Source organism: Ammodytes marinus (genome assembly GCF_949987685.1).
Source record: "Ammodytes marinus genome assembly, chromosome: 3".
Lineage (NCBI taxonomy): Eukaryota > Metazoa > Chordata > Actinopteri > Uranoscopiformes > Ammodytidae > Ammodytes > Ammodytes marinus.
Genome location: NC_137232.1, coordinates 20,750,264 through 20,773,378, shown reverse-complemented (window position 1 = coordinate 20,773,378; position 23,115 = coordinate 20,750,264). Strand labels below are relative to the sequence as shown.

Below are 23,115 nucleotides of genomic sequence, written 5' to 3'. Positions count from 1 at the left end.
TGTAAGAGGCTTTGGCATCACTGCATAATTACCTTAACCTTTTGGTCTCTCTCCCTCCACTGGGCTTACCTGATCCCCTCTCTATTCTCCACCATCCTGACCCTGTCTGCAGCCTCTGCTCTGTCCTTGGCTGTGTCACACACATCCAGCTGTCAGCCTCTACCTTTTAGGGAGACACAGATTGAGCACCATGATGTACAGTAACATTTTTATTTTTATGCTTCTACCCCATCTAACCCTCTCCCATTTATGTCCTACTAAATGGCTCCAGACTCTTTATGATTGAGAATCATTGTGGGAGAATATTTTCTGCTTGGAACAGGGCCGGCGGTAGCCAGGGGCCTGGGTGGTGCCCACCCAATCACATTTTTTTTATTTTTTATTTATTTTTTTAGGTGGAAGTCCAGATCCAATATCGGACGGACCTGTTCATTCGCTGTCCAAGAAAATGTCAAATAAAATTCAGACAATTAATTAATACTTAAGAATATAGCTACCATTACCATGCATTGCTTCTAATTGTATTATTGGGTGGGCAGGCTGTCCTGCCTCCAAGTTACCCACCCGCTTATAGTGGTCACTGGTCAGCAGAGCCGGCCCGAGGCATAAGCGAAATGAGCGGTTGCATAGGGTCCCGACTGCCAGGGGGGCCCCCCCATTTTTTTTTTTTTATTATTTTTTTTTTAGTTTGTGTGTTTGATATCAGCATAATATTATGTAAATGTAAATTATCATACAATAAAAGGAATACAATGTTTTGGTAGATAGTTAATAGTTTAATAATTGAATCAGTTCATCTGGGAGGTAATCCGAGCTGATACCATGCAGTGGAAAAGCGCCATAAATGTGCCAAAAAGCAGACGCAGAGATCTTACAGGGGCAAAGCAATTCTGCTTGTTCGCTTAGCACGCGCTCGCATTATCAGTCTCTTTGCCCAGGGTGCCCACCCTAAATTTCTACCGGCCCACCCAAATCTAAATGTTTAGAACCGGGCCTGGCTTAGAATATGAATTGAAATTGAGAAACCAGCACGACACATGACTGTAGTCCACTAGCTCTGCCCACTCCAAATTTGGTTGACAATGCCATTCTTCTTCGTCTTTCTTAAAACTGTAACCCTTACGTCATGATAATATCTAATAATGTAGGCTGCTGCCAGACGTAATCATTTTGTTAGGATATTTATTTTCCTCACTAATGCAGGCAGGTCATATGAGATCAGGGTCCAATGGGAGGTGGGAGGAACAAAAAAAGAGCGCGTTTGGAGACGGGAAGCTGCTCAGTGGTCTTGTGTGGCGCGCACCTCCCCTCTCCATAGTGCGACGAGAAAGAGAGAGCCTCCTCTCGCTGTACGGAGCCTGCTGCTTGCAATTCCTGCTCTTCGTGCCAGAGCCTGCAGCTGTCTCTGTTACGTCCCACTGCCGCCGTTATGGGAACTCGTCGCCCAGCATGACGAACCAACTGCAGACTCTTTTCCCCTTGAAGTGTCTGCGCAAAGCTGAAGGATATCGCAACTTCTAAACAATTTTCAACACTGTAGGAATACTCTTTGAAAACACCTGACAGCCTGTGACGCCCCGCGCGCGTGTTTGACTGGAATCTTTGCAACTGTGTAGGCTTCAGGAATGTGGAATACAAATCTATCTCAGCGGTGAGTGTTGTAATCCATTTATTATTCCTCTCTATTTGTGTTTGTTTGTGTGTGTGTGTGTGTGTGTGTGTGTGTGTGTGTGTGTGTGTGTGTGTGTGTGTGTGTGTGTGTGTGTGTGTGTGTGTGTCTGCGTAGTAGCCTATGTGTGTCTGTGTATTATACTGCGAGCGTAGTGTTGGTTGCCGCCTACGTAAAATTAGGTTTGAAGATTTGTATGTCGAGTTCATGCACGACTGGTTTTGTGAGTACTAGGCTACACGTCATTTAATAAAAATAAAACCAAACAACTTGATCACACAGGAACACATGTGTTACTTACAGTATTATGTTGGGTTTAAAAACTACATTTATTCCAAACATAGGCTTTGACAAAATCAAACAAGTCCTCTTCTTCTGTCAATCCCCTCTCTCTCTCTCTCTCTCTCTCTCTCTCCTGCAGTAAAAGGACCTGCCTCTGCCCCTGACGCCATGACCACAGACCTGAACTTGACCTCCCTGCTGAATGTCACAGACCTCCACAACCACACGCGAGGAGGATGTTCCCTCACCAGGACGGGCTTCCAGTTCTACTACCTGCCCACCGTCTACATCATGGTGTTCATCACGGGCCTGGTGGGCAACAGCGTGGCCATCTGGATGTTCGTGTGCCACATGAGGCCGTGGAGCAGCATCTCCGTCTACATGTTCAACCTGGCGCTGGCTGACTTCTGCTACGTGCTGTCGCTGCCCTTCCTCATCTTCTACTACTTCAACAAGACCGACTGGATCTTCGGGGACGTGCTGTGCCGACTGCAGCGCTTCATCTTCCACGTCAACCTCTACGGCAGCATCCTGTTCCTGACCTGCATCAGCGTCCACCGCTACACCGGGGTGGTGCACCCGCTCAAGTCTCTGGGCCGACTGAAGAAGAAGAGCGCGGTCATCACCAGCGCCTTGGTGTGGGCGGTGGTCATCGTATCCATGTCTCCCATCCTTTATTATTCCAGGACCGGCTTGAAACGCAACGCCACCACCTGTTACGACACCACCACGGAGGATGAGCTGCCGGGCTATTTCATCTACAGCATGACGCTGACCGTGTTCGGCTTCTGCATCCCCTTCATCATCATCTTCTGTTGCTACTGCATGATCGTCAAGGCGCTGATCTGCAACGACATGAACAACGCGCCGCTGCGGCAGAAGTCCATCCACCTGGTCATCATCGTGCTGGCGGTGTTCGCCGTCTCCTACCTGCCCTTCCACGTCATGAAGAACCTCAACATGAGGGCCCGCCTCTACTTCCAGGGCCCCGACATGTGCGACTTTAACAACCGCGTCTACGCCACCTACCAGGTGACGCGGGGCCTGGCCAGCCTCAACAGCTGCGTGGATCCTATCCTTTATTTCCTGGCCGGGGACACCTTCAGGAGGAAGCTGTCGCGAGCCACTAAAAAGACTTCCAGGAAGGGGGGGGACACTGTCATTCAGTCTAAGAGCGAGGAGACGGCTCTCAACAGCCTGGCTGAGTATGTGGAGAATGGGGACCGGAGGCTGTGACGTGGGGCCACCTCTGTGTGTGCTTAGTCATGGGTGTGGTGGACCTTAAGGAACAATAATGGACTTTGTATTGGATAAATACGTGCACTGTGTGGCCCGGGGAAGGCTGTGTGTTAAGAAAAAAATTAAAAGGACAATGGTTTATAGCACTGTAGGATAAATACTCCACATTTAACCCTGTGATGATCATCAGTCGCTTGCAGCCTGTCGGTGTTGATAAGCTTTTGTACTGTATTGTCCTGTACATGTATTGTACTCTAGAGCCATCAGTCTTCATTCTTATGGAGTAGAGTGGACTAAAATGAACATAATGGCCAGGGAAAGCTGTTGAGAATAGGTTTCCCTACAAGCTGTTATGTCCCGTTTCATCCAGTTGTTCTGGAAAAATGTGTCCGAGAATGGATAGCACCTTCTCTAATAGCCAGCGAGCTGATGCGTAATCAATAGCAATTAGGCGTGTGAGAGCTTTTAGTTAAAGAAGTGTAGAAAAAAAGTGAAATGCACTGACTGAGATTTGCTGCATGGATGTGACGTGCAGCCAATGTAATGCACTATGACGGGGGACCCTCCGCTCATGAGGGCGACCTATCACTCCTCGTCCAGCACCCCATCTGTTACTGACTGGGCGAGGAATGCGGCCGACTAGTTTTTCATTTTGACTGCTCTGAGGTTGAGGTCTGCGATGGCTCTTTTAGCACAATTGGTCCTCCTCTTGTTAACCTGCTCCTTTGCAGTAGATAACACTTACAGTATTTCCGTGTGTGTATGATACTACAATGAATGCTCCTTTTTTAGTATTTTTAGATGTGCTGTACAGGATGTTGTGACGTTCTAGATTAGTTGGTGTGTCGTTAACTGTTTTTTGTTCAAGTCAGTATCACTAATCCAGACCTTCAGTGCATGAGTCCAGTATCCAAAGAAAAGAAGAAAAAAAAACACACCAATGTAAGACTGACTAACCACAGCAGGTTTCGTTTTTTAAGGGAATAAGTGATATCTTCTAAATGAGCAGAACGGACACACACACGCAACAGCCATCTTAGTGACTCCATCGACATATTGAAGACTTGTTTGTATGAGAGATATACCTCAAAGTACGTAAATAATGCACTGCATCTGTGTTTTGACAGATCATTCATTTCTCTTTTTGTATCTGTTGTAATCACTCTGGAGATATGGCTGTGGAGCTCTCTCTGTGTACATATTTTAAACCTGGACTACGTACATGTTGGATGTCTGTACTAATAATACCTTTGTAAATCTGTAAATGTGGTCTGCTATTTGTCAAGAAAAGGAAGTGAATCACCTGTGCGGGATATCTGGGGCCACGTGTGTCTTTTGTGAATACATTTTTTATATTTAAAACATGCCGAGAAAGGTAATAAGCCTCACATTATTCTTTCTTTTTTAAGGCTGTGGTTCATTTTAAGTCCTTGATACACCATTGTATGCCACCTTGTACGTATTAGCAGCACGTGTTCTCGTTTAAATGCGTGCACTGTTCCGCCTGAACAAACTCCTGCTGGTTTTTTGTGGAGATGTTTCGTGCGGAGTTCTGTCGTCTTTCTGCCCCCCGCCCCGCTCTCTCTCTCTCTCCACGCTTTTGTGGACTTAAATTTGCGACACAGCCGGGAGGAAGTGAGGGGACGAGGGAGGAATAAAGAGTGGCACCTTTTTCTCCTGGCTCGTACTAAGACAGCTTTTGTGTCCGTCACAATGGCTGTGGTGTTATTGATGCAGACAGGAGTGTGAGTCTGTCGCCAGGACCCCGGGGCTGTGCGATGTAGTGGGCAAAGGAAACCGACCAACCCCTTTTCCTTCAAACAGCCCCCATGAATACAAACAGCTTTTGATTTCCTGGCTTTGAGGTTCAAACTGCATAGCTGGCCTTGCCATATTAGTGTGTGTGTGTGTGTGTGTGTGTGTGTGTGTGTGTCTGTGTCTTTTCGTTAAAGAGCCTGAAGGCACAGGAGACCTTATTCTACGAATTCTGTTTTTGTTTTTGAGGAGTTATTTTAGTTTTGTTGGTTTTTGTTTGTTGACTTATTGTAAAAAATGAGCTACTGTGACATGCACACGGACCACAATAATAATAATGTGCCATGTGTATCTGTCTATTAGTGGAATCATTGTCCTCTGTGCTCTGTGTACACGTGAAACAACAGATGAAAGGAAGGTTAGATTCAGCCAGCGCCTAAATCTCAAGCCAACGTGCGGGGCGCTTTTGAGCCTGAGTGTCAAAGCTTGACTCGCAGAAAGTTGGGACGCTCGCCAGTATCTCCTCCCTCCTTACTCTGCCACCTTTCACCCTCTTTTCTCCCACATCCTCCTCTTTTTACTCTAAATATCAAATGAGAAAAAGCCTTTATTCTCTGCATTTCACCACCTTCAGCTTCAGAGTACTGTGGGAAGGGACAGTTGAGCAATGGAGGAGCTCAGAGGGAAGAGTGTGAAGAGTGATGGCCGTTGTGGGGAACAAAGTTTGTGTGTGTGTGTGTGTGTGTGTGTGTGTGTGTGTGTGTGTGTGTGTGTGTGTGTGTGTGTGTGTGTGTGTGTGTGTGTGTGTGTCTCTTTACCAAGGAAACTTGGTGGCATGGGAGTGCAGACCTAAACACAGGCTTTGTTCTTGGAGATTTACTCTGGGATCTGCCTAGCGCAACCACATCCATCACAGGGGCAACGTCTGGTCGAGTCAAACAAACTCCCTCTAACCACACAAAAACCAAGTGCAATCAAAATCAGCTTGCGGCCCTTTGTGAGTAGCCTGTGGTACAAACTCATACAAATTCACACGATCACAGCGATCTGGTTCTAATGCAACATTGAATGAATCCAGTGACTACATGTATCAGTGCTGCAGAAAAATACATGAGACAATTTACTGTCAAGTCTGATACATAAAAATCCCCACATTGTTGCTTTAAACCATGCAATAACCCGCAACATTAATATTTTAATTTTTACATGTCATTTTGTCTTCTTTGCACTGTGCTCTGAGGAGAACAGTATGCAGTATTAGTAAGGCTGTGCAGAGCCCTGAGCGCCAAAAGGGAGGTGAAGTGTTAGTACATAACCAGATACCATCTTTCAAAAGAAGAAACATATGTTCCAACTGTTGCAGCTAAGCAAACAGGTTAGAAAAATATTTTGACCAGGGTCGCTACAACACTTTGCTACTGCTATGCTCTGTTATTACTGTAACACGTGTTTACCATACTCTGATAAGGCATCAACCTACCACCCGACCCAGAAAAAGAGAGACTTATGGAGTCGTTATTTGCCATGGCATATTTTGGACATTATTGTGAAATCTTTCAAATTAAAACTTTCCATTATCCACGTTAACATCATCCAGCAATATACTTCAGAAAGACGGTCCAAATCCTAAGGACAGGTAACACCTCCCTGACAGAGTGGTGTCAAAATACTTGTGAAAGGCTTCAGGCTGTTGATGTATCTTCAAAGGCAGGTACGCCTGTTTGTGTGTGTGTGTGTGTGTGTGTGCGTGTGTGTGTATGTGGTGTTGTTTATTGCGCATCACAGATATGACTGCTTGACAAGGATATCAACTTTCCAGTTCAACAAGTGACGTTTCAATAACATTTACTCAAGTAGGCTACCATACTATGATACAATTCTGAGGTGACTGTAGGATACTCTACCATAGTATTTTATTGTCATTTCAGGGTTCGCTATAATACTTTTTACTACACTTACAATTTACTTTGCAGAATAAGATAAAAAGTATATCATAGGCATGACAGTAAATTAAACCAAGCAATTGTGTGTATAATGGTAAATGTATATGTCATGTATAGGTATAATGTAAAACTGGAACATGCACTTTTGCCTGAGCAGTTACATTTTGCTAATAATACTGAGAAGTAAACATTTCATGCATTAGTTGTTTTTTGTAATTACATTGTGGTATTGTTACTGTTATATTACACCCAGTTGTAAGTTTAAGATGTATTTGTTTACCACTTTTCAAAACTAATGCTTACATGATTTGATTTGAATATTTTATTATTGTGTCATGCATTAGCATGCCCAGCCCACAAGGGCTTACAAGACACCATTATAAAACACAGACAGACCAAATAACCAAAAATAGATGCTAAACAATACTAACATTAACGATATAAACCATCCTGACGTTTCATCCAGGCTTTAGTAACAAAAGAGGCTAACTTATAAACATTAAAGGTAAACAAACATTCCATCTTCCAGCTTACAACTAAGGACTAAATAATAACAGCATTTAGCATGAAGTATTAAACACAAGAGCAACAAAAACAAACATTTACAAAAGAGAAATAAGATCAAAAATAAAGTTCAACAAATGTTAAGAAAAGCTAGTAATGTAAATTATATTTAAAATTCCTCTTCATTTATGTTGTCTCATTATGTATCTGCAGTGCCACTGTCCACCACAATATTAGCATGATAAAAAGTTTTTGCAGTCCTGCTGTATGAGTGATAGCCTATCAAAAATGACTTGGGGGGTGGCTGCTTTCAACAATAGGAAGACATTTGAAATGAGAAAAGTGTCTTCGGGGCAATACGTTTTTCTTGTCACTGCTGGTGCTGGCCTAATTTGACTGCATGACTATCATGTTCATCATGTTGTCTGACATGCGGTGTATGTTTGGGTGTTAAGCCAAATGTAGGTCGTTATGCAGTAGGTCGTTATGCCTATGAAAAAAATTAACAACAGTCTGCTTGCTCTGTTACTGTACAGATGGTGTGAGCATGCCAATGAACTGGAACTGTCATCATTATGAACTTTAAATGTTGTTATAAAATCTTGCTTATGGTTAATTCTTATAAACAATACTATTTAGTAATGTGTGTAAGATGCAATGATTTGATGGGGACTGGAAGAAGAAGAAGAAGAAGAAGAAGAAGAAGAAGAAGAAGAAGAAGAAGAAGAAGTGTAAGATGATGTGCAAGTGAGAGCAGCAACTGTCATATTTCGTCTGTCATAAGGTTTTTTGATCAATATCTCTGCAGCCAGTTCTGTCTGGCCTCTTGTTGATTTTCTGCTGCTTCTTGGCGCTGTCATCGATCAACTCGAACGATCGGCTTAGCGGCTGACATCCACAAACATACGTCTTTGATTTTGTACGATGGTGTCGCAATGATCCGATCAAGTGAGTTAAACCAGGCCAAAAGAAAGATGTCTGAAAGTCTAAAAAGTAGTTCTGCTTGGCTGGTGTTGGACAACATTTTTTATTTGTATGTTTGCCATATTCATTATGTACATTCTGCCATGTACTTTATGTATTAGTAAAAGTAATGCTGATGCTTCTTCCCATCAAACGGATATGGAAAGGTGCAGTTTTGCCAGCAGACGGACACGGCTGGGTGACAAGAGCGTTGTCAGACAGAGCGCAGACGGGCTGGCGTTTCTGATAAGAGTTATTATGAGATAAGACATATGAGGTATATTGCTCTGAAATGAGCTAAAGCTAAATAAAAGGTTTCCAGCTGCTTGGGAGGATAAGGAAAGGGACAAGATAAGTGCAGGTTTGGGAACGAGTTGCTGAGAGCAATGGTGATACCAAATTGTGCTGTAAGCATTGAGGAAAAAAAGCTACAGGAGATAGAGAAAAGAAAACAATGAGCGAAGCTTAAAAAAGTAGGGCGCATGAAGGCACTTGTTTAGGCCAAGCCTTCTGGTAGAATATAAAGGGGGTTAGAGAAAGATGAAGGAGGAAGAAGTGAAAAGAAATTGGATCAAGTTCACAAAAATAAAGAGAGAGTCGGATTTGAAGGAAAGGTAAACAAAGCCGTAGAAGGTTAGAACAAGGTCACATCAACTGCACAGGTTTCTGCATGTTCTGCTGCGCTTGCCTTCAATTTCAATCATCTCTCTATTGTCTAATATCTGGAGCTGTTGTATTTTTAATTTTTTTATTTTTTATCCATCATTAAGCTTAAGAGAAAACAGAAGAGTTTCTGGAAATATGTTTAATAATTCTGAGACAAGGTCACCTCAAAACTAAGTTAGTAGTACACAATAATATATTTATCAAAATGAATGTAACAATGTCTTCTGTTTTAAACCATGCAGTATGTGCCTTTAGCTTCAGTACAAGTTGGGAGGCTACTGTAAAAGGGTTAAGGGCTATCCACTCAACTTAAGGTCCAATGCTTTTATTAGCTGGTTAGCCGTCAGTCTGCCCGCTGCATTGCTGCAGGGTGGATGACAAATCTCTTATCACCAAGGTTTATGAACTTGAAGATTGCATGCACTGCTTCAGTGTGTCAGTGGGTGTGGGTTTGCAGAGAGTGGGATCCAGTTTGGATGTATGAAGGTGAAAAGGAAACTTTGCAAAAAGCCCTGTGTGTGGGCACATTTATATGAACCGTATACATGTATATATAGCAGGTGAACAATGGCTATGGAAATATCGAACAGTCATAACCATATAAGCCATCTAAGTAAGGAGAAATGCCATCCTCTCGCCCTCACAGATTCACCCCTCCAGTGCTATGTGTGTGGTGGTGGAGACATAAACCGGTTTCTGTAAGGGATTAGGATATGAACTTCTGTTGTACAACTACCCATGAAGACTCATTGTTGTTTACACATGACAAGAATGGTGTTTGTGAAACCACCTTTGAGTTTGTTCAGCATAGTTCATGGGTCCATTATTATCTTAAAATGGTTATCCATCTTAAGGCAACTATAAAAAGCTTAGGGATTGGTTGTTTGCCACATGCATTTGAAATTAAATAACCCCAGAGGGCCTTTGTTAAGCTTTATTGACTTTTGCTAAATATCCCTACACTACATAAAAGCTCATGTAAACTCATGAATTATTGATGACTTAACAAGCTACACTAAAACAATTGAAAATAAAAACACTTGTTTATTGAGAATGGGACACTTATAAACTACAAGTTGATCTGCTCTATCAACGTTGTGTGAGTTTGGATTCACGGCCTTAAATATCAGAGATGGTGCTAGGGTTTTATAAATGTATTGGTCAAATTGCCAAATTTCCAATTTTAAAATCTATGTGTATTATTCTGAAAAGGGATACTGCAAAATGAATACTTTTTCTTTATATGTATTAATTTTTTTATCAACATGGATTTACGACAAGACATAATTTACACAAACATGCAAATAACCAAGGCAAGTAAAGAGTAATTTTACTTGGTATGCAGGAGTTTTTCTTAAGTAAAACATTTCAGTCCTTCCATCACTGAAAATGTGGCACAATAGCAACATACTGGACAGATGGTCAGAATCCCCAGCTGCAGCCTGTTGAACTTTTGAGGACACTGGACAGCAAATTAGTTGCTGATACTTGTAGATAGTAGATAGTGGATTGGGAAACATATAGCAATGGTAACCAGTTTGTTTTGATAATTTCTTATAAGATAAAAACAATCACGTCCTGCGAAGCATTACCTTTTTTGTGGCATTGACCTATCCACATCGTAGATCAGAGTATGGCTATTCTAACATTAACGCGCCCCACACACATCCTACCTCTACTGCGCGTCTACCTCGCGTCTGCGTCTGACTTTTTGTCACAGACTGTGAAATCAACGTAGAGCGAGCACACATCCAACCTCAGACGCACTGCTGAGGCGCGTCGGAGGCACGTCTGCAGCGACGCTCCCCTTCACCTCAGGAGGCTCGCCTATTTTTTTCTGAGAGCAGCGCGTCTCTCTCGCGTCTCTGTGCTTTAACTGATAGAGAAATACTCTGCTGACAGTCATACCAGGAGCATTCACTCTAGTTACACGTTTACCCGGTGTGTTTATTTCAAAATAAAACATCCCTCAGTCGTATACGCGAATAATCCCTTTATTTCACGATTTAATTGTGCAATCAAAATCCGAGGGATTTAAAACCTAATTTTCAATTAGTTCTGGCATTTCATTTTTGGATAAATGACACATATAGAGATCCTATATAGTGAAGAAATAAAAAAGATCATGATGAGCGCAACAGTTTTCCGTTGCTCTATCTGTGTCTACGGCCTTCTTCTTCCCCGACCACACCCCCCTCTCTCTCTCTCTCCCGTATAAATCAGTAAAGTGATTTTTGAAATACTCTGCTGAGAGTCATATTGACTTCATACTGGCAGCTTTCGCTGTAGTTTCACCATTTCCTGGTGTGTCCCCTTCAAAATAAAACTTCCAACAAGCGAAAATATGGCAAAAAAAAAAAAAAAAAATGGCAATGGGGCGCACGGATTACTGTCCAGACTCAATATAAATCATATGCATCATAGATGACATGAAAGAACTTCATTTTTAATGGGAATTATCTATGAAAACTCTATGTAGAAAGATAGGGCTTTTAGAAGCAGCGCTGCAGCAGCAGCTGCTGAGACGTTGCATGTGTGTCCGAGAAAAGTCCGAGAGAGGCAGCAGTAAGGTAACGCGACGCGCTCCAGAGGTAGACGCAGGATGTGTGTGGGGCGCGTTAGTAATGCTACATCCTGTAGTCAACTACTGGTGAAAAAATATATAAAAGTCAGATTGTTGGTGTCTTTAATGTAACTTTATTTTATACATTACACAGCTGATAGTCTTAAAATATAAGTGAAGGTCTTCAAATTCCCTTACAGTCTAATTAAACTGCAGCTTTGAAAGAAAATTCACAGCAAGAAGGGGTGATAGAAAATCTTGTTTAACACCAACGCATGGTGCTAATTGGCATTTAACTTTCCTTTTGAAAGTATGATTTAGCTAAGCAAGTGAATCATCTTGAGGTTCTTTTTTTAAATTCAAAATGTAATCACCTTCCCCGTTGTGTGCTGCACATCCACACTGACATCACATTCATTTACACTGTAACCTCAATTCTATATCCTGGCAAGTGAGTGTTAATGATCCACCAAAGATAAAGAAAGAATCTAGCCTGGATAGACCTTGCATGCTTAGCGGGTGACTCTCAGGTGTTGAGCTTTTTTTAATGCCACTGCACTTGGCTTGTGTAAAGAGGCAAAATGTACCATGGAAAGTTCATATAATTCCCATGACAAATCCATATCAAGATAGACTTCAGGTTCCTGTTGCAAAAATCAGACAGAAAATTTGAAAACGGTACACGATATGACACACAATAAAGGTAATTGTGTTTGCGTGTTTGTTATTTATGTGACATCTAACATCAGGTTTGCCTCTCTTCTCTTTCTGAGCCATACAATCTTTGAATTGTGACACGCACACACACACACACGCACACACACACACACACACACACACACACACACACACACACACACACACACACACACACACAAAACACACATCCACCGATATTTAGGAGCCCAAACAAAATGCAACCATACACTGCATAATATGCACACACACACCCTCCATTATCCATTAGCAGAAAGAGGAGACCATCAGCGGAGTGCAGTGCACTCTCTCCTATGAAGAAAACAGCTGACAAAACACTTAGCCCTCTAAAACTGCCGCACTCACAACCCCGCACACATCCAGACAGAGTGAAAGTTAATCAAAGGGAGACACAAACACCCGGGAACATTTTTATTTCTATATTTTACATCTGACACCTACTTTGTGTTGCCAATTTCACCTTGCGACCTCTCCCTCTTGACCATAAATATACCTTCCGTTTTCCTCAACCTCCTCCAGTGATTAGTCGCTCTCTCTCCCCCTATAGACACCTCCCTATCCTATTTCTCCTCTCCTCTTTTCTCTTCCCCTCCAGCCTCGTTGTTTAGATCTTATTATCCCGCGCTGCTTGGCTGCCTCACCCCATTAATCAGTTTGGTTCAGTGTGTGTTGCCGTGTTTGTGTGTCTTTTGTAGATGTCTGTGTGTAGGCTATAAGCAGGGTGCCAGTGTGAGAGTGTAGTGGCGACGCAATGGCTGTGGATGATAAATGGTCTGGGTTAAGGAAGTTGAAAAATGGCAACTCACACACACACACACACACACACACACACACACACACACACACACACACACACACACACACACACACAGACACACACACACACACACACACACACACACACACACACACACACACACACACACACACACACACACACACACACAGTAATACACTCTCTCACACACAATTACCTTGTACAGGTGCCCTGTTACTATCTTGTCTAAAGGGGGTTTGTCTGTCTGGACAAAAACAGACTCAAGAGCAAGGTTGTGTCTATTTTAATGGACAGTGTCAGAGAGAGAGAAGTGAAACGGGGATGCAGTTTAAAATAAAGTGGAAGTTATGTGCTTTCAAAAGGAGCTAGGGACAATTAAAGAGGAATATAGAGCAACTGTGAAACTGCTGTTGCTGACAAGAACTGCTTAAAATGAGATGCAAAAATTCCTTAAAAATCCCGAAATAAAGTCACAGCAGCGTTTTTCAATGTGCAAGTTTGACAGTTAAGCGAAAACACCCACTTCCTGTAAATACTTTATACTCTACAGTGTTTGAACATTTGTTTGTGTGCAGTCTGGCCAGAACTTTTGTTTCCTCTGCTTGGGATTCCCCTCTGGGCTAATACATGTGTGTATGCTTAGTGTGTGTATGTGTCTGCAAGCCGATCCACTTGTCCTGGATTCCCTGCTAAAGTTAGCCAAGTGACTGAGGTCATGATCGACCATGGCTCACTGGAGCAGGCCTCTTGGCATGGTGTCTTTCTCTGGGTACAGCCTGAGTACCTGTAGCTTAATGCCTGCTGATCTTATGCCATGTGAACTTACCCATCAAATGGATATGGATTGAGAGAGGGGACAGCTGTGGGGTGGCTGCACTGTGACTAGCAGAGATTGGAGGCTTTCTGAGCTTTTATAGGCTGACGGTGGGGTTTGAAGGTCATGTCCGCACCAATGCAGATACATTTTTATATAAAGTCGATGTTGACCCTTCTTCCACATCTACACTGTGTTGAAGGCCACAGCACAGATGTTGCAACCAATATGTGTTTCTGTTTGCATTGGCATTTTTCACAGAAGGCATTTGGAAATGTCACAGTACAAATCACAAACTCATCCATCATCATGTACAACACCAGAAACATTTCTATCCATCTATCTATCTATCTATCTATCTATCTATCTATCTATCTATCTATCTATCTATCTATCTATCTATCTATCTATCTATCTATCTATCTATCTATCTATCTATCTATCTATCTATCTATCTATCTATCTATCTATCTATCTATCTATCTATCTATCTATCTATCTATCTATCTATCTATCTATCTATCTATCTATCTATCTATCTATCTATCTATCTATCTATCTATCTATCTATCTATCTATCTATCTATCTATCTATCTATCTATCTATCTATCTATCTATCTATCTATTTATCTATCTATCTATCTATCTATCTATCTATCTATCTATCTATCTATCTATCTATCTATCTATCTATCTATCTATCTATCTATCTATCTATCTATCTATCTATCTATCTAGAGGTATAACTTTTAGCAAACTTCTAATCTAGAGGCACTGGTGCATGCGCAGACATCCTTTAACACGCAAATTAACAATATCTTCTTACTAGTGTGTACCAGTCCTAAATATCAACCGTCAACCAAGCACTTCCTGCACTGACAGTAGGCAGTCTATTATAAGGCGAGAAGTCAGTATTATTTATTTGTGTCTATTCGAGTTCTTCTGTGAAATCCCAGGGGACCTCAGAGCCTTTCCAATTCCAATTCCTATTTGGCAAAGATTGTGTAAGTGTCTTTAGAGGAGGTTGGAGGATGAGTACACACACACACACACACACACACACACACACACACACACACACACACACCACCTATTTTAATGGATGAATTGCTGCCATTGTGTAAGCATGCAGCGGTAATTATATTGCTGCTGGGATTCTGTCGCCTCTCTTTTGGCCACAACACTGAACCGTGCATGTCAAGCTCCCCGGAATGGCATCTGGTTATGACAAGACTATTCACATCTGTCTGAGGACTTTGCGCAACTGTTCAAGCACACTTGCTTACAGCCTTTTTCTCATTATGATGAGAATCAGCTTCAGCGAGGAAGTGAGAATGTCAGACTCTTCTCTGTGATGGTGATGGTGACTGTGACTCTCAACCCCAAACTTTAACCCCCAGCAGTCAAGTGCTGCTGAGCTGGATAGAACTGTATGTATTATTAATGATGGCCAAATTCCACACATGAAAGGCTGGCATTGTGGGCCGGATGAAAGACCCATGTGTCTACCCCTCCCTCTCTGTCACCCTGGTTATATCACATACTACTTCATCTTTCTGTTTCCTGCTTTGGGTTTTGTCTTACATCATTTTTTAATTCTTTTCCTTTTTAAGTTAATTTTTCATGAAAAGTTGCATGTCACAGTGTCAATGACCACTATCCGTTTCTCCCCGGGCTATTCCGCCTTTGTTTGTTCAATATAACGACGTGCCACACAAGACAACAGCCTTTTGTCTTCAACCTTTCTGCAGTTTGAACAATACTGAATTCTTACTCAGCCAGACTTCACCAGAAAAGTCATCTCCTTGCTGTGTTACACCCGCTTTACATTTGTGCCTGTTTGAGAATTGTTAAGCAATTTCCTATTTATCGAATAAGAAATGTACTGAAAGAACTCAAAATACAATCACATATTGGTCTATACTTCCCATGTGAACTTCTGTATATGATTTGAATGATTTGAATATGTTAGTATTGTGTCATGCATTAGCATGCCCAGCCCACAAGGGTTTATAAGACACCATTATAAAACACAGACAGACCAAAAACCAAAAATAGATGCTAAACAATACTAACATTAACGATATAAACCATCCTGACATTTCATCCAGGCTTTAGTAACAAAAGAGGCCAACTTATAAACATTAAAGGTAAACAAACAATCCATCCTGACATCATCATTACTCCAAAATATTTCAGGGTTTTGAGCAAACAGTTCATTTACAAAAGGTACTCTCAGTTCATCATAGAAGGGACAGTATAAAAGAAAATGAGATTCATTCTCCACTTCTCCTAGGTCACACAGTTCACACAAGTCTCTGTTCCTCTGGGATGTTCTTACGTAATGCCTTGCATCACCACCAATACCATAAAATCTGCATAAAGCCTCAAATTTTTTTGTTTCATTCAAAGAGAGAGGAAATATTACATCTGAACTGTGTTGTACCAGCTATTCAAAAATGCAATACTTTGTGTGTAAAGTTCTACCTCAATCACTAGCTGTGTTAAACTGTGTCCCGTAAGTTGGTTTGTACCAATAAAACGTGTTAATGACTTAGCTAAAAATAGTGTGTGTGAACAGGAAGTCACTGTATCACAAGCTGTTGAAAATAGCAGTTTTAGTTAACTGAATTCCCGCTCTTTTGTAGATATGGCTGGTATAATGAGCAATGTTTTTAGGTTTCTAGGAGTTTTTTTTTTTTCAAAATCATAATATCATGTGATCATAATCATATAATAGTGATTATTCCGAATGTTGATTCAGTGTCAGCTCAGACATGTCAACCATAATTCATAGTACCTTTTATAGTCTTCAGTCCAAATACATTGTATATCAGCAAGCAAGCTGGCTAGTCTGCTTAGATAACTCAGTTAGCTACACATCTTCATTAACAAGGTCTTTTTTGTTTTTATGCAATGGGAAAGCACATGCATATAACTAAGCCGAGTTTAAACTTACTTTACAGTTTTTTTCGATCGCTAAACCACAATGGGCACAACTGTAGCTCAATGTGCAAAACTCTAACTACAGTCTGCACTACCAACAGTCATTGGAGCTGAACAGTTCACTTCACCTGCAAAACAGGTTCAGTGCAGCAAACACTATGAACCAGCCTCATTGAGATAACACACACTGTCACTCAGAACCTGCTCAGAGTACAAACACTAGCATCAAACCCCAATACACAAATTACAAACTTTTAATCTTTACAGTTTGAATAATATGAGTTATTTCACACAAATTACGTAATATTTTCTTTGATGAGAGGGTGAAATTCTTTCACATGAAATTGTTTATTTTATAACATACCATTTTTTTAGGAAAACAAAAAGAAATGAAAATCATAAGTTTGCTTCAATAGATACACATTTTGTATATTTTATTGAAAATATTTCCAAATGTAGTATTTATCTGTGTAAATATTCTAAAATTGTAATACAGAAATCAATTCCTGTAATGTTGTCATTTACTGTAAGGATGCAACTCTAAGCTGTTTGTTTGCTGGAAAATTCGTATTACAGATGCAACTTTAGATTTTTGCAGATTGGGTTGCACTCTCAACCCTGCCTCTCTCAATGAGAGACCATGATTCACAACAGGGTCTATCAGTGTAGCCCTTACTGTATTTCATCAGACATTACAGCTCTATGTCCTATAGGTCTTCCTCCACACATCCACACTCTCACTGCCACTCTTCTACCTCCAACAACCTGTCTTCCTGGGTCCATTTCCCAAAAAATATATATTTTTGAGCTTTCCCTTTATACTGTATATATGTTCACTAACAAGTCTAAACAAGACATCTTAGTGTTTGAGTTGAAATTGCAATCCGCAGTGTTTGAAAGGGATTAATTCTGAATGTGTGGTTTATAGTTGTGGCAGCAGAGTGTTAGCATTTGAAAAAAGTGCTGGAAATCCACAGTGTTGTGCAGGCTGTGGTTAAGCCATGAGATAGGTGTGTAGAGTTTTGAAGGTTGTGTTTAAGCAATGAAAAACGAGCTAAAACGAGCTACAGTTTGGTCCGAATGAACCGCTGCTCTGCATACTGTTTGCACTTGTCGTTCCAGTTGTGCCCACTGTGGTTTAGCAATCGTAAAAAACTGTAAATCCCAATACCCCAGCAGCATAATTCACAATGGGAGAAACACACATACATCATACAATTGAGAGTAAGTAGAATAACCAAGGTCTTTACATATTTTTAACTTGTTATCAACAGAACCCAAAGCTCTGCCAGCTGAATCAGCCAGGAGTTTAATTCCATTTTCACAATTCATAAATTCATCAAGTGGACAACCTAAATATTTATAAACAGATGTATTTTCTAATGGCCTATCAGAAAAAGTAAAGATGTTCTCACTTCTTGGGACACCTTTTTTTCTAAAATGAATTATCTGTGTTTTACTGTGATTTATAGACAGCCTCCATCTGCAACACCAGGTCTTTACTAAGTTTAACATATTCTGTAAATCATCCTCCAATTCAGCCAGCAGAACAATATCATCCGCGTACATCAGAGTACCCACAGTCAAATCATTCAAATGTATACCTAAATTAGCATTCTTGATTTAAAAAGCCAGGTCATTTATATAAAGAGAAAACAAACTAGAGGAAAGGACATCACCCTGTTTAACACCAAAGGGTGTTTTAAACCAGTCAGTTTGGAAATCATTTACCTGAACACATGCAACTGAGGAACTATACAGTGACTTTAGAGCTTGATAGAATTTACCATCCACACCTGCTTTTAAAAGTTTTAAGGCAAGCAGATCTCTCCAATCAAAAGCCTTTTGGAAATCCACAAAACATACAAAAGTAGATTTATTTTCTGCAATTCTTGTCCTGACAATTGTTGAAATTGTATGAATATGATCAATGCAGGCTCGATTCCTTCTAAACCCATTCTGTTCATCCACTAAATATTCCTCAGTTTCCAGATACTCGGTCAGCCTAGCATTCAAAATACTGCTATACAATTTATACATTGTACTAAGAAGGCTGATTCCCCTGTAATTGAGTGGTATCCTAGGGTCACTCTTAGATGATTTTGGGATAGGTTTGATAATAGACTTATACCACACTGAAGGAACAATACTGTGTTTAAAACAAAACCTAAACAAACAGAAAAGCATGTTCAAAAGAGGAGGTGACTTTAATACTTCATTTGGGATATCTTCCACACCTACTGCTTTTTTCAGCTTAGACTTATGTATAGCAGCTTTCACTTCTTCCAAGGTAATATCACAATTCAAAAATAAATTTGGTGAATAGTACTTTTTTTTTTTTACTATTCTATATTTCCTGTGTAAAATGACACATACGCTGCACATTTCATAGTTCTCTCACCTCAGTGTGGAGAGTCTCCTCCTGGGCACCTGAGCTGGGAACAACATCTGAAGTCATGCAGTCATGGCACTCACACAGTTGTATGTAGGTCTGCTGCCCTCCACTGGACAATATGCCTCACTGCAAAAATAAAGTAGGGGAAACTCTTCCTGCCCTTCAAATCAAAGTTTAGTTATCAGCTTGAGAGTGATGTTCCTTTCTCAAATTGTCTTTTTTTTATCTCGTTTTCTGTTTTCTCAGTCTTTTTTGAGGTCCTGACTCCAAATCGGGTACCACTGCTTAATAATGCGACCCCCCCTGTGAAATCTTAAACATAATCTTTCCTTTTAATCTGTGTTTTTTTTGTCCTAGTGACACTATGATAAATTTAGGATATAACTTTGATAGTTTGTAATCGGCCCAGGAAAGTTCCCCCTCATCTCATCTGTCCCATCCACACAATTGGCCAGCAGTGAGGTGAGAAAGGTGCCCTGGTTTATCCCTCTCGGTAAAAAAAAAAGAAAGAAAAAAATGTGACAGATTTCTCTCTTTTTAATTGTACAACTGAGGGACACACTATGAATGCATTCTAGGGGATACAGTTTTGAAAACATTATTCCCATATTTGACAATTTTAACGTTTACCCCTTTTAATAAATATCAAAACTTCACTTCACAACATGTCAAACGAACAGCCTGACCTAACTCCCATGAAAAAAACTCAAATGATAAAATCCAAATACATTTGGGAGGGGTAATGCTGCATTATAGTTCTGTTAACATCAATCACTGATTTGGAGTATAGGAAAATCATTAACTTAATGTAATGTAATTTGTATTTGTAATTGATATACAATTGGGAAAATAAGTTAAATAAGCTGATAAAACAATGTTAATGGACTTTTGAGCTGTAATAAAGGGCCTTTGTCTCCAGACTCTAGACAGATCTTTCGGTTTATGACTATTTGATCAAACTAGTGTTTCCAATGTCCTATTATAAAATGATGAACAACACTTGTAGGGGGAACTGTGGTGATCACCTTTTGTAACAGGAGTAGATAATACGAGGAAGCAATTTGGACATAAAACCCGTCATAACCGTTTTTTCTAGTGATTCAATGAGTATAACACCTTGAAACGTCTCATGTATATGGCTTTCACATTCTGTCCACAATTGTGGCTTTGAAGCTGTGCAATCACAAGTTAGCTTTGGAAAGAATCGTATTGAAGCTGTGCTCTGATGCCATTGAAATGATGAATGGGCATCTCCAACCATCTGCATAATTCATAAGTCAAGCACACCCATTGTCACACAAGTTGAGTGGAAATACAAACTATGAAAATGTAGTAATTGATTCAGTGCCGGGAGGCTATAAACAGTGCAAACCAAGTAATACAATTTTGCCACAAGTCATTTTCCATTTAAAATAACAGTCAGAAACTCGAGTCCATGTGGGATAAAAACGTTGGAGGGGGCTTATCTCTGTCATTAATTAGCTCCGTGGTCTCAGACATTTTAATGAATCTGCTGTCACTCTCGCAGGACAAGGGTTGAGGATTAAAGACCTGTCGCTGCACGTCTTATTGTGTTGGTGGAGGTTCACCTTTGACAGAATAGATTACAGAGGAGGGACTGCCCTTGGGCTATCTGAGGCTTTTCTTTCAGTTAGAACATGCAGGGGATGATGTAAGATGAAATGGTATTAGGTAAGGAGCAATGAGCCCAGGCCTCGAGGTAGAGGTTATAAGGAGCTGTCACAAGGAGAGCTAAGACAATGTTTAGCAAAGCAAACAAACAAAAAACTGTAATGTACAGTTTATCTTTTCATTTCACATTTGTGTTGATAAAAGAAAGTTCACAGAAGTTGTTTACGTTAGACCTGTCATACCGTTACCTCAAATATGATATCCAACATTTTTACATCGACAATGAATCAAATGAGCATGAACAGTACAGTTAGTTTAGCATCCTAACTCGCTAATTTTGCATGCTTTTTATTGTATTTAAAAAAATTATAATCATTATACACCAGTTTTACACTGCTTCAATTCTCTATGGTAGCTGGGTGAGATATTGGAGACAAAGTCAATACAGTCCTCATTATATGTGCAAACAAGATCTAAAGTTCAGCCACAGATAATGTGGGGCTTCAATAGTCTGAATTGGCCAAATAAAGTGGAACACTTCCAAAGTTTACAGTTTTTGCCGAATGCTTACACACATGTTGCAGACTTTGGCCCACTGTGTCAAAACTTAACACACAGGCCGAATAGGACAAAGCACATGGAGATAAACTTCTAACTTATACGGCAAAATGAAACTCTTGAAACAAAACCTAACAATCCCATTTCAAAACTGTTTTTAGCATCAAAACAATACACACATGCATCTTTGAATTACTCTTTTCTAGCAGCAACAACACACAGATGTGCTTTATGCAAAACACAGCTGTATTCAGTTCTTTGGATGGTTTTTGACTTTATAAGTTTCATACAGATTTTTTTTGTGAAAGATTGATTCACTACAGTTCATCTAGACACATGAAAATAAAAATAAAAAGGCTTCTGAAAAAAAAGTGTATTTTGCAATGTCATTGTTTTGGCCAACAAAAAAACAAGTTCAAGAAGCAATTCAGTTTGTCAATATAAACTCTGAAATAATTACAGTAAAATAAAATAAAAACAGTGTTGTAAGGAATGGGGCGGGTGGAATATGAATCTTTTGGATACGGTCTCCCGTTTGCGTCTGGCCACATCGCCTCATCGACATCACATGCAATGTCATCCTTTGAGAACCAAGAGCGAAAATATTCCTGATATCCAGTATAAATGTCCTAATTATGGAGCTACTGTGTAGTTGGGCTGGACTCTCTGCCCAGGCTCCTATATTGTTAGGCCATGATCTATAACATGGTCCACTATAGTGTCCCTGTTGTATGTGTCTCCGTCTGTTGTCTCCTTTGTCATCGTCCTCCCTGACTCTTACTGTCTCACAAAGAAGCTGAGCTCACCTGAGGTCTATTTGTAATGCTAAGGCTCACACTGATTGGTATTCAATTAGCTTTATTTTTTTATTTTTAATGTGTGTGAGTCTGTGTGCTTTTCCAATTTTAGTTGTGTTTTGTATTTTAAATAGATGTGTTTTCACAAGGATTGCAGGAGATTTCCTTTTTGAACAATGTGTCTTGTGAAAAAAACAGTGTGTAGTGTTTTGCAAGAAGTGTGTTGCAGAATTTCAAACACAGTGCAAAGCCTATTTTGTGTTTGTGGTGTTGGTGCTTGTTTTTAGGGCATGGTCACAAAAGTTAGAGGTTGTGATGCTTTGGGCATAGCAACCACTATTAGTGTTTAAGCATTAGGCAAAAACTGTAATCTGAAAGTTACACCTTGCTGAGCTGCAGTGAAGGAGCAGTAGTACAAAGTGTGACCTTTAACTTTTTTAATATAGACATATCAGTATTATTCATCACATACAATACTAAAGAATGTGTCCTGAACATATCGGTTTATAGAAATGTGTACAACAAAAAGGGTATTTCATGAAAGTTGGCATCAGTTTTTAATTACAGGAACCTTTCTATTCGGCATCAGAAGTGTTGTCTCTTTGTTTATTTGACTTGTGTGTGTGTGTGTGTGTGTGTGTGTGTGTGTGTGTGTGTGTGTGTGTGTGTGTGTGTGTGTGTGTGTGTGTATGAGACAGAGAAGTACATTTGTACGCTGACTAGCAGTCAAACAAGAAACCCCTAAACACTGTTTCAACTGTGTGAAAAGCCACAGCTCTTTGTTAGTGAGTTATCACCTTTTTTGGCACACTATCATTTGATAAAGTTAACCCAAAGTCTATCTAATTATCAGCGGTGTGTGAAAACAAACTCTCTTCTCTATTCTGCATGGT

The 23,115-nt window shown here is 40.4% G+C and overlaps 1 protein-coding gene across 1 annotated transcript; it reads left to right on the top strand.

Annotated features, from left to right (window-relative positions):
* Positions 1–1,382: 1,382 nt before the first annotated feature.
* Positions 1,383–4,465, top strand: p2ry1 (purinergic receptor P2Y1). Its single transcript, XM_080053642.1, has 2 exons — positions 1,383–1,651; positions 2,091–4,465. The coding sequence occupies exon 2, from the start codon at positions 2,120–2,122 to the stop codon at positions 3,185–3,187; it is 1,068 nt and encodes a 355-aa protein (XP_079909768.1). The 5' UTR covers positions 1,383–1,651; positions 2,091–2,119; the 3' UTR covers positions 3,188–4,465.
* The last annotated feature ends 18,650 nt before the right edge of the window (positions 4,466–23,115 follow it).

Bases quoted from the DNA above. Each gene is read 5' to 3' on its own strand.
- p2ry1 (XM_080053642.1), top strand. From the start codon at position 2,120: ATGACCACAGACCTGAACTTGACCTCCCTGCTGAATGTCACAGACCTC.